The sequence below is a fragment of the Vigna unguiculata genome, chromosome 6 (genome assembly GCF_037176805.1).
Source record: "Vigna unguiculata cultivar grain cowpea cultivar isolate G323 ecotype 2 chromosome 6, ASM3717680v1, whole genome shotgun sequence".
Taxonomy (NCBI): Eukaryota; Viridiplantae; Streptophyta; class Magnoliopsida; order Fabales; family Fabaceae; genus Vigna; species Vigna unguiculata.
In genome coordinates, this window is record NC_140797.1 from 48,807,973 (window position 1) to 48,821,155 (window position 13,183).

The window sequence follows — 13,183 nt, forward strand, 5'->3', positions numbered from 1 at the left end:
TTGACGCATGATTCATAGAATATTTGCTAATCACTACATATACTTAAGAAAATCCATTTTAAACTTTTCTTTAAATAAAACAAAATAAGTTTTATATTACTTTTTTGAATACTCTAAATTGTATGATATGAGTTTTAAATTAACGAAAATATGAACAATAAAATTGATTTAATAAAGAAATTAAATTATTGAGTATTCGTTTGAAAAACAGTTGATTAAATAATTAAAATAAAAGTATTTCATACATTTAAAACTTTAAAAGAATATGGATATGTCTACATTCATTTTTACTGGTTTGGTTATGGAAAGCACGTCTAAATTCATTGGATTTGAATACACAGAATGAAACCTTAGTTTTTGTATCTTTTGAACCACTGGTTAACTGCCACGTGGCTATAGGTTTGTTGCGCATGCACCTCTTTATTTTCACTAGGTCAATGACTAATTCACTCCACTATTCTATTTATCAATCATCACTACGCTTTTTTTATAGATCCAATTTACATAAAATTTTCGTAAGCACATACTTCAAATCTTCATTTTAATTGCACACAAACCCATCATGTTTCACAAATTAAAAAGGGAGCAAAGAGACAAACAATAGATTCCTAAACACCAAATTGAGTTCAGATGTTTTATTCATCCAATTTCACCTATTTAAATGCACATAAGATTTAATATTTATGTTTCTTCATTTTTATTTTTTTTATAACTTTGAACTTCTGGTTGGGTTTTAAAGGAGGAGTTTCATTAGAGAGAACAAACATTAATGAAATATTAGACTAATTATATAAGATATTGACATCACTCTCAATCCAATTTATATGTATTTATTTTTATATAGTGTTTTACTTTTTTATATTTAGCCAATGTAGAACTTAGACTCACACTTGAATTCCTAACGATACTTATTAATTCACTTTCTACATTTGATTTACCGAACAACTAAAGCTATTTAGCGGCTGAAACTGGAATGATAAATACTTAAAAGAACACCCTAAAAGCATGTAATAAAGAAGAAACTGAGAAGCAGGAATAAAATTGAAACTTACCATGACGTTGAGCTTCTCCAATGGCCTCAACAATAAGAATTTGCTGAATTTGGAGGTGGAGAAGCTTCAAATCCGCAGCGTCCTTTAATTTCTAAATTGTTTGCATCTCTCTCTAATCTCTAACGCAAAACACAAAAAATGAATTCAAGTTTGGAGACAATTATGAACTTCGAAACCTCCTTTAATAGCAACGAAAACTCTACCAATACAAAACTATCAAAACGATCATTTTCTTAAGAAAAACAAAAGTAAAACCTCTGTCAATCATAAGAGGAATTAATACAAATAGTTTAATAAAATGCGATGCTGCCTGCTTACAAATGAACAAGGTGCCGAAGCTAATCAGGTTTTGATTCTTAATTTAGAAAAAAAAAATTGAATATTGATGTAGACTTTTGGATATATGTTGTTGATTTCTTCTGCAAGGTCTCCTTTAACTCATGCATATTATGTACATATATTCATTTGTTTATTTTCCCTGTAAATTCATTCGTAATTTCATAACAAAAATAATATGCAGAGGCAATTTAAATTCTTAGATTCCACAATACAAAGGGAAAGAAACAATATCAGGAATCTTATGGTCTGTCTGTTATTGCTGACGCCACAGGTTTGACAAAAATAAACTTTTTATTAGATTAAATATTTAATAATTTTCTTTTTTAATTTTTCGAGATACGATGTAAAAAATTAGTTATTTATGTCAACAATAAATCCAAAGAAAGAAGCTGGTGGTGACTGAAAAGATAAAAACCGTAGCGTTCAAAGAAAATATATTTCTTCGTAAATTGTTGGGCCACGATGAAGAAGCTAGGCCCAGTCCAAAAAACAGGAACAGTTAATATTTTTAACGTGAGACCAACATGAATCTAAGCACAAACATGAAAAGTTGCAGCGATGAAAGCAAAGAGAAATTTAATGAAGTGGTTTTCAACAATTCCAGAACTCAGCCCTCTTGACCGTGGAAATGCTCTGAAGAACTCTCACCGGAGAAACGTATCCCATCACTGTCACCCTCTTCGACTCTACGTCTACACTGAATGATGTAACTCCTGACATTGCATTGTATATATGTTCAAAACACAACGTTATTTTTCTTACTATCATTTCAGATTATCAAAATATATGTGTAATGATGTACCTTCCATCTTCGAAAGATGCTTTTTCACTTTACCAGCGCATCCTTCACAGTGAATAGCGACCCTCATCACCACCACCTGACCATAAACAAACACATACATAACTCCTTCAAAATGCAAAGATAAGAGAGCAAAAAAATTATTTGATGAAGAAAAGGGAAATAATCAGTGCTCTACGTTGCTTTGCAGAGTTTAGCAGTGATACAGAATGTGCAACTGTTGAGGCTTAGTTGACCATACTCAAAAGGAAATACTCTGACATGTGCAACAAAAAAATGGAATTCCATTTCCTTTTCTTCTGTCTATTATTTTGGACTCATTATATTAATATGCTAGCAGTACTTACTGTTTTAAGAATTTGAATCGGAAGTTTTCAACTACTGTAGCATAGTTCCTTTCATTTTTTTTCAAATTTTTCCCGAAGGGACTTATCATTTTCGTGATAAAAACAGAAGAGATAAAGCAAAGGACAGTGCAAAAGATTCTACAAAAATGTAAGAGAAAGAAAGGTTAACAACTGAGAAAAAAGAAATGAAGGAAACGTTTGTAATTTGCATTGCATTTGACATGGAGTGAGAAAGTGTGAAGTGATGATAATATATCTGAGTAACCTGGAAGACATGATCCGATGTGGTTTTGTGAAGTTGGGTTGATCCATTGTGTTGATCTTGGCTTCTCTCCTGGATGTTTGGTGAAGAGAGAGAGTGAGAGTCTTTGAAGGTGGCAGTGGCAGAGTGAACAAGTTTGGAGTAGCTGGAACATTTGATCAACCTTGTATCATCCAGAGAAACACTTCTTTCATGTCTCTTACTCCTACTCCGAGGCACGACCACAGACCAAACTGCTGTTGATGCCTCAGAGGGACACATCAAACCATTCCTCATTCTCCTCTTACTGTTCTTCAGGCTCATCACAATATCAAGATATTCTGAGACCAAAGAGGACGGTGTATATGTTTAGAGAGATGTAGTTGACACTTACGATGGTTTTCAAAGTGGAAGGAACTAGAAAGTGACTATAGAATACAAGAGAGACGTGGTGTCATTATGATGTAGCTAACAAATAACAATGACTTCACTGGAAGAGTGGAACCCTTTTGTCATTTTATGTATTATGTCTGCATATATATGACCTTTAAAGACTCCAAATTCACGTCCTTTTCAGCTTTTAATGCTGAGAAATCGACACTCTACTAACCCTTTTTGCTATAATGGATTACAAGGACATGTCGCAGAAAATCACATTAGATAGAACATGAATTTCTTGTATTATTTGTAGCTTTGGGGTGTTGTGTGGATATTAAAACTAAAGAACTCTTCTTTTATCCACCACTTATTGTTGACCTTAGCCAGCTATGAGTGATGAGAGTAAGAAAAATACAAAGGAGCACTTCGTCTTCATCCTCCACAGAAAATTATGTAAGCTGAAGAAGTAGGGCACCCTTTGTTACAAGGGTATAGTGGATATGGTCGTTTTCTCTTGTCTTCTGCAAAAAGGTTATAGCCACTATTTAAGCATGGGCGTTAGGTATATAGTGGAAAAGCTGAAAATGTAGTTGGACAGCGATGCATCAAAGGTATTTAGTCGATGCACAAAAATGGCTAAAATCAGTGGGGAGAGATCGATGCAGAGAAATGTTACAAGTTGCTGAGTATTGCTCTTACATGTTCAGCAAATCAACTAATCAATACAAGAATCAAACTACTAATAATGCTGTATAAGACTATGTATGATTATGCAACAAGAAAATGAAAAAACAAAAATGAAGAAAAAATGGGAGATTAATATGATTTATGAAGCAACACGTAGAAGGTAGAATTAGAAGATGATTAAATGAAACAGACATGACTGATCGAAGCTTCCTTAATGATGATTGCATGAGTTCTGCATACGCACACTGCTTTGTCTGAGGGATGGCATGTGACATTATTTAAGTGGGTTCAGTCTTAAATTCCTTCTTCTGTTCAATGCTGCAGAAAGTAGCAGAGTATGACATCAAACCAAGGACCACCATCACTCTGATACTTCTACCAACCTTAGCAGAAACTCATCACTCCAACTCTTCCATTACCGTCCAAAGTTCCAAGCTAAAATTAATTAAGTGCAGCACCTTACAAACTTCAATGAAATATTAAAGCTTTCCCATGAAAAATCTACTTTGTTAAAAAATCAATACAATAAGTGTAAGGGAAAACTTTTTGCATAAAAGAAAAATTATTGGATGAAGGGTAATCTATGGGGCCAAGTACTAGATTTATGATTTACAGTATTATTAACAAAATTAAATAAGAATTTTTAAAATCAGTGAAATAGTTTTACTATTTAGGTTCATTAATGCTCTCCTTGAAGTTCAATCAGACCAATTATTTTTAAAGAGAGTTGTTCTTGATGTGAAAAGAAATAATACAAGAAATCAAGAATTAAACCAGTAATTAATGGCATGTAAAAGAATAAAATTCTCCATGATAAAAAGTGAAAGGTTGAAAAAAAGCATAGAAAAGCAGGAAAGCGAAAAACTCAAACAATTAAGACTTCTATTATCTTTTAAGAAAGTATAATGATACTATAACTCAATTTTTTACTCTCATTCCGTACTTTCTGATATGTTTAATGTGGGTTATTGATTAATGTATCATTATCTTTTTTTAAAAGAATCAATGACATACATTATGTCACATCAAAGAGTAAAATAAGAATATTAAAAAATGGGAGTTAAAGTATAATTTTCTCCTAAGAAAAGATACAACAAAGATAGAATTAATAAATAGAGTTGTCAAGATGGGTTGGAAGTGCGAGTCAACCTGGTTCACCATGAATTCGGACTGGGTTGGGTTGAAATTTTTTTATAAATTTCAATATTGGTTGATTTTTGACCCTGCTCACGTAGAACCCGGCTCACCTGGGTTGAACCCACGGTGAGCCGGGTTGGTCCGGCTAATTAACTCACAAATAAAGGGTCACACAAGTATTTTTTGTTAAGTTGGACTTTGTATTTGGGTCAAGTTAGGTTGTTTTTTTAGCCAACATAGATAATTTGTATTTTTTGTAATTTTAGTTTGTATTAAAGTTTATTTAGATTTTAATTAGAATTAGAATTTAGTTTTAACTGAAAAAATAAAAAAAAAATGTATTTTTTTAATTAAGTGAGCCAATCCGTTTAATCCATCAACACGTGGTGAGTCAGACCGGATTCAAATTTGTTTGACTCGTTAATAAATGAGTTGGGTTGGGTTGGCTCACTAAGTGATCAATCCGTGGTGGATCGAGCCAGATCGGACTGGATTACCCGTTTTGACAATTCTATTAATAACCGAAGCTAATTGAAAAATGAAATTGTCTAAAAAATGCAATTTAGGAAATCTCTCTACAATTTTTTATCTTTAAAGATTAACTAATCAATGGCTCACACTTTGAAGGACAAATTTAGTGAGAGAAGTCATTTTTCAGTAACTACTAATATAGGAAAAGAAAGAGAGAACATAATCCTTAAACAACATTAACGACCTTTCTCATTTGTTAAACGTTGGTCCTGTTGAGTTTCGATAGGAAGAATATCATCGAAGTGAAGAACAAGTTCCTGTTATTTATTGCACTACAAAGATGTCTAGTTACAGGTTTAGTTCTTAGAGGAATGCTCTTACAAGTAGAAGTGGTGAAATACTCAGATTTGACACTTTGCTTTATTTTATGCATATATTATTCATAAAACTGACAGAAGATAGTGTTAGTTTTGCTCCTGATAGATAAGATATTTGAGTCTCTGTGAGGCTTCAATGATGGAATGTCTCAAACCGAAAGCACTAATTCTTATATACCCTTCACCACCTGGTCCAAAACCACTACCCGGGACAGTAATTATGTGAGTCTTCTCAAGGATTTCAGCAAAAACGTTCCAAGATTTTGAGCCAGGGAAATGAACCCAAACATAGGGTGCATTTTTACCACCATAAACTGTCAGCCCAAGAGAAGTCAAAGCATCAACCAGCATCCTTGCATTCTCCATGTAGTAGTCGACAAGGGACTGTATGGCCTGAAATTTTCCACAATCACACCAATGCCAGAACAGTTCCATACAGATCATAGTAGCAAAGAAGCCACAATTTGAACTAAACAATAATAGCAAGAATTTTGACTAGCTATACATGTTCTTAGGAAGTAGAATTTACCCTTAAACCTTCTGGGGAAAGGCATGCTAGTCCACCAGCTTGAGCTATGCTGGATGCTCCATTGAAACATGTGCACATTATACGGTTGAAATCATGCATAACAGGGAAGCCATTTGAGTACAAGAGTTCCTCAGGGACCACTGTCCAACCAAGGCGAACACCTGTGAAGCCAGCAAATTTCGAGAACGATGACACTTCAATTGCAACCTGAACATAACAAGGAGCAAAATAGGTTAAGCTTCCATTACAGAAAATAGTACAGAATAACAAAAAGGGTGTACAAGATGGTAGTGAAAACAACATGAAACAGAAAGGGACTAGTGGCACACACACCTCTCTGGCTCCGGGAATTTCATAGATTGATTTAGGACTATCATCAGTAATGTATGCTGCATATGCAGAGTCAAAGATGATGATCGATCCATTGACTCTGGCAAAATCCACAAGTTGCTGTAATTGCTTCCTTGTTGCTGCATGACCAGTGGGATTGTTTGGAGAATTGAAGAAAATAAGTTCTGTCCTTGAAATGCTTGGCAGATCAGGAAAGAAATTAGTTTGAGGTCCACATGTCATGTATTCTATGTTTTTATACTTCCCAGCTTTATCTACAAACTTCCCAGCTTGACCAATTATGACACTCGAATCTATGTAGGCCTGTCTTAAGAAAACATTTAAACAAGTTCCACATTATAAGACAAGATAGAATGTAACCAAACACTGAGGTTTTTTTACTGTTCTAAAAGTTTATTCCCGAGAACTTATTCAAAGTGAAGAAGATGAATGACTATACCGGAAAGGATGGATCCTGCACAGCTATCTTCAGATTGGGACCCATAAGTAACTAGATACATTGAGAGAAATCAAATTCAGCACTTCATACTAATGTGAGCATTAGCAAAGGAATCTAATTTACGATGAGGACGAGACATGACCTGAAGACGAGTAATATCACACTGTGCACCATCTGAAACAAAAACCTCAGAAGGCTTAATCCCCAGATCTTTGTAAAATGAATCAGAAATTGCCTTCCTCAGGGCCTGCAATGATATATAATGATTCATCACAAAACATAAGATTAGATAAAGATAGATTGCAGAGTTAATAATAAGTACTTCAAATACAAAACCACTTCCATATAGGATCACAAATAACTTCACCATACATTTGTTGTCTAAATCTGTTACAATATTTATAGAGAATTGGATCGGACAGGGATACGAACAAAGGTAAAGAAAATGATATTTTGACTTCTATAATTTCACTCTCAGTTTACATTTGACGTTTTAGTATTAGATACTGATTCTTTCAAAGAAAAAAAAATGGTATATTTATCAATACTTTACACTAACTCTCGTCAGAATCGTCAGAAGATCGTGCGACTTTAAATATGGTAATTGCAACCTTTTAAATTATAAAAGATCTTATTTTATTATGAAACTAAAAAAATATTTTTATTATTCTCTTCTCGTTTTATGGTCCTTTTTCTATTTTTATTTAGAAAACTTTTCTTTATCTACATAATTCTTTGCTCTCTTTTAGTTGTTCGACTTAATCGATATCTACCAAATTTACTCGTATCCTACGATATTTTTATCGCAACTTCAATTATAATTTTTTTAGTGCGACTTTAATGGATTACATATTAAGAAATGTAAATCTCAGTATTACCACATTAAATAATTTTCAAAGTACATATTCTATAATTCAAAAAAAAAAAATATTTTTTAAATATTTTATCATTTTAATTTTTTAAATATTTAATTTTTTGATCACGTGTGTTTATAATTTTGAGTGTGTAATTCTTTAGTTTATTAGATAATCTAATAACATAATTTTTCATTTTCGCTTTTAACGTCCAACAAATGAATCAATTGAATGTTCACCCAAGTTTACTCAACTTCTTAATATATTCTTCCTCTCTCAATCTTTTTAATAGAGCTGTTAAAATGGATTGGAACTCGCGAGTCAATTTGGCTCATCACGGATTGAGATTGGGTTGAAATTTTTTTACAAATTTCAATACGCGTTGATTTTTGACCCGACTTATCTAGAACTCGACTCATCCGAGTTGGCTCACCAATCCGCAAATAAAAAGGTCACGTCACACTAGTATTTTTTATTAAGTTGGGTTTTACATTTGGGTTATGTCAGGTTATTTTTTTTAGTCAACACATAAATAATTTGAATTTTTTTTATTTTGGTTTGTATTTGAATTGTATTAAAGTTTATTTAAATTTTAATTAGAATTATAATTTAGTTTTGACTAAAAATAAATAAATAAATAAATAATATTTTTTTTAATTAAGTGAATCCGTCAGCTAACCCGTTTAACCCACCAACTCGTGGTGTGTCAGGCCGGGTTCGAATTTTTGTTTGCTCATTAAAAAGTTAGCCGGATTGGGTTGACTCATTAAATTATCAATCCATGGTGGATTGAGCCGGGTTACCCGTTTTGACAGCTCTAATTTTATAAAAGAAAAATAATAAACGTTATAACTATCATGAAATTTCAATTAATTATTATTTAATATAATTTTTTCTGTAATTTTTTCTAATAAATTATTTAATTAATATATGGGTGGATTCGTTATTGGAGAGATACATGAATATTTATTCAGAACACCTCAATATTGGTGAATGAATAAAAAGAAAGCATTTTCTGTTTCATATGAGAATTTTATGATAAGATGCATCGGAATGAAAAAAAAAATATGAATTTCTCAAACAAGATCCTATATACCTTTTCACCTTGCTCTGGTCCATATCCTTTATAGCCTGATGCTGTTGAAAGGCCATGCACAAACTGCAAAACACCAATGCTTCTGGTTATAAACTTGCTATCTCAATTCAAGAGAGTTAAAACAAATTCATAGAAAATGCACAAGAATCGTTAAATTTTTCTGACAAATACTGGTAGACGCATTTTGTATTATACTGTATAAATTCAAGGGGCAAGGGACAATAATTCATGTTACTTCATGTATAACTAGAGTCGTCAAAGTGGATTAGAATTTGTGGGTCAACCTAGCCTATCACAGATTTGGGTCGGGTTGAGTTGAATTTTTTTTACAAATGTCAATATGGGTCAACTTTTGATCTGCCTCCCAAAAACTCGAATCACCCGGGTTGAACATGTGGTGAGTCAGGTTGGCCCATCAACCCGTATGGTCACTACATTATGTTGGACTTTGCGATGTTAGATTGTTTTTTTAACCAAACACATTAGTGGGTTGGCAAATGGAAATCTAACTTCAACTCCAAATAGATGATGATAAAGAAGATGCTTCAAGAAATGAAAATGGTGTGGATTTATCCATTCAAGACTCTAATATTATAGTTGGATAAGTGACAAGAATGTTTTGATCTTAAATAGCAATTTTTTTATTTTATTTTGGTTTGTATTGGAGTTTAACATCATTTTGGATTGTACTTAGATTGTACTGAAATTTATTTAAATTTTAATTCATATTATAATTTATAATTTAAAAAAATATATATTTTATTTTAATTAAGTGAACTAGTAAGTCAACCCGTTTAACCCACCAATCCGTGGTGGACCAGGTCGAATTCAAAAATTTTTAACTTACTTATAAATGAACCGGATTGGATTGGCCCACGAAATGACCAACTCGTAGTAGGTCGGGTCGGACCGAAGCGATAGATCCATTTTAAGAGCTCTGTGTATAACACACTCTCATTTCATAGAGTTTATACATGCATCATCTTCTGCTAATTCAGCAAAAATAAGGTTTATAATTAACTTACATCAACCATGCTAGCTGTTACAGTTGTTGGTAAGGGTTGTGTCGTATCACCAACTCCAAGGTCTATCACATTTGCATGTGGATGCCTCTTCAAGTGCATCATCTTTTGTCTTTCAATCTGATTATATCATAAAATCTAAGACATCTCATACGAAAAAGTGAATACCCAGACGAGACTGAAAAATCTTGGATTATAGTAATCTAAAATTATATATATATATATATATATATATATATATATATATATATATATATATATTTATAAAACAGCTTTTTATAATATTTTGTTTTAGGTTTATTGTATCTTCTGTCCATACATCCAAAACAAGATATAAAAAAGGTTTTTCCAATACAAAATTGATCTTGGTAGGTAGCATTTTGTCACATCAATATGAAACAATGAAATAAATGCTGAAAATTTGTAATACTAAAATCATAGGAATTTATATACACTGGATGGTCAAGGAAAGTGAAGTTATGTTTGGATTAATAAAAAAATGAGACATTAGAAAATAAATTTTCGCTCAATTATTAGTATCTTTTATGACAAAATAAAATTCTCATTTCACATTCGTCTTAACGTGGAACAAACATCGATGTCAATAAAAAAGATGGAAATGTTATCTTCGATGTGGTCTCTTACCATATTCCAACCAATAAAATTCTATAATACCATTATATTCCACCAATACAAACATATTCCAAATAATGTCATTAGCGAAGCAAGATTAAACTTTGAAGATTATTGCAAAAAAAGAAAAAAAAATTGTCAGATTTTTTTTTTCCTCTTAGGAACATGGCAAAAATAGAAATCATCAGCACAATATGTTGAACTGGAGATAAAGAAGAAGGTTTAATTAGTCGGATAATATCCACTTTTATCTAGATGTGTCAGTTTGGTATCCGTTTATAAAAAAATGTCAATTGAGTCCCAACTTTTGAAAATATGCCTCAATTAAGTCCTTTTCAACAAAAAATTATTAACACTGTTAACGGTATTCATATTTAAAATGACTTACAAAATTAAGTATTGATATTTATATTAAAATTTAGTGATAAAAGTCATTAATTAAATTAACGGCTTTAGTAATTTTTGTCTGAAAGGGACTTGATTAAGATACTTTTTCAAAAGTTTGGTAATTTTTGTCTGAAAGGGACTTGATTAAAACACTTTTTCAAAAGTTTGGACTAGATTGACACATTTTTAAAAATAGGTATCAAACTGACATATCTGAACGAAAATGACTATCATCCGACTGATTAAACCAAAAAGAAATTTGAAAGTAGTAAATGGATGTGATTAAAGTGATGAGAAAAATTGTGGAAAAGAAAGGACCTCAGGAAATAAATAACCATGTTGCAGTTTCTCCATGTTTACATTCCTGGGTACCTTTGTGCAGTGTCCTGCACACATGATCGCAGTCATGAAGATGATAAATCCAAAAACTAAAATGAAAAGTTGAACCAAAGAAGAACAAGAACTGTGAGCATACCGATTCTCACGTTTTGACTGTTGAATGTGCAAGAGAAGCTATGGATTAATACTATATTAGTGAAGAAGAGAAGAGTAGAGGAAATAAGTGAAGATGATTGAGATTATTATTTTTACCTTGGAACTACCATCTTAGGCTGAAAAACATGAGCGCTGCAAATTGAAGAGTTGTACATTGCTCTAATTGCCATTGAAACTCTTCTCAGACTAGTTTTGCTTAGATTAATAGTAACAATTGTGCCACTCATTTCCACAATGGCCACATATTTATATGCATAATATACCAACTAATTAAAAAATGTAGACACATGTGAGAAACTGATTTTTCCCTTTGTGAACTTCATTTTCCACATACCTAATTTTATATTCGTTAAATTAAAACATAGTTGCGCTATATTTTTATGGTTTGGTCTGTTTAGGGCCAATTTATTATTTATAAACATTGATGAAGTTAATTATAGAGCGCTTAAAACTAAAGTTTATTTAACCAACTATACAAATATTAATTTCGTGTCATTTTTAATAAAAAAAATATTACACAAAAGATAATTTGAACATTTTGAGACTTAAATAGTTGGAATTACTCACTTTTGAAGGCTATCTAGGGAACAAGAAATACAAACAACACAAAAATATCTTATAATGATTCACCGAAACTCAAGAGTAATGTTCAGTTATTTTTTATAGAAATTGTTCAAAATAGGTTTCACTAATAAAATAAATTATTATATGAGTGCACAAATCAATCATCGTCATAACGAATACACAAATCAATTATACATGGTTATATACTATCTTAAACTTCACAATCTTGAAAATTAACACTTCACAACAAACAAATAAGAACAACTTTCAAAAAGAAAACAATTTAAAGTCATCGTACTTCATACAATGAAGAATTATAATGGTTTTGCTCACCCAAAAAAAAAAAACTTAAAATTATGTAATTAGTTAAAAGGTAAAAAGAATATATAGATGATATAATTTTGTGTTTGCTTCTTCAACTTATTCGTGTTTCAAATGTTTATTGATCTTAGGTGGATATTCTCCAAAGTCTAAAAAAATAATATAAATAAGGAAGCAATAAAAAAAAACTATAAGGATAGATGAAAAGTTGATTTAAGAATTTTTAAAATAATTTAGTAAGTCTCTTAAGTGCATAAGGACTTTGGGTAGTGATGGGTTTCAATTTCGTTAAGAAAAATTGTATACAAAAATTTAAAATTTTTATTTTTGCTAGAAAAATTATATGATAATTTTTACTAGAAAAATTACATGTTGAAAAATAATAATTCTTTTTTAATATTCATGGAAATAGACACATCAAACCACCGCATTAAATTCATGTAGTACTTTTATTTATGTTCTTATTTATAGGCATTAAAAGAAATTACTTTTATTTTTCTATAGCGTAATTTTCAGCATTGTTGCAACATTTTTCTAGTTAAAATTCAATTTTTTTGTTAATCATGATCATTATTGACTAAAATTTTAATATAAAAGATCTTAATAAGGCATTTAGTCATTGTTAATTTCCTATTGTACAAAATATTGTTTCCATAATATATTT

At 31.3% G+C, this 13,183-nt stretch overlaps 2 protein-coding genes across 2 annotated transcripts; both read right to left on the bottom strand.

The window, feature by feature from the left end:
• Window positions 1-1,808: 1,808 nt before the first annotated feature.
• LOC114188943 (uncharacterized) lies at window positions 1,809-3,214 on the bottom strand. The gene is made up of 3 exons (XM_028077619.2): window positions 2,803-3,214; window positions 2,194-2,269; window positions 1,809-2,104 (listed from the first exon to the last, which is right to left on the bottom strand). Exons 1-3 carry the CDS (start codon window positions 3,100-3,102, stop codon window positions 1,983-1,985), a joined length of 498 nt encoding a protein of 165 aa, XP_027933420.1. The 5' UTR covers window positions 3,103-3,214; the 3' UTR covers window positions 1,809-1,982.
• Window positions 3,215-5,750: 2,536 nt separating this feature from the next.
• LOC114189046 (aminotransferase ALD1, chloroplastic) lies at window positions 5,751-11,789 on the bottom strand. Its single transcript, XM_028077743.2, has 10 exons — window positions 11,731-11,789; window positions 11,615-11,652; window positions 11,458-11,525; window positions 10,123-10,239; window positions 9,098-9,160; window positions 7,290-7,394; window positions 7,148-7,198; window positions 6,691-7,011; window positions 6,358-6,564; window positions 5,751-6,221 (listed from the first exon to the last, which is right to left on the bottom strand). The coding sequence occupies exons 1-10, from the start codon at window positions 11,787-11,789 to the stop codon at window positions 5,916-5,918; spliced, it is 1,335 nt and encodes a 444-aa protein (XP_027933544.2). The 3' UTR covers window positions 5,751-5,915.
• Between the last annotated feature and the right edge of the window lie 1,394 nt (window positions 11,790-13,183).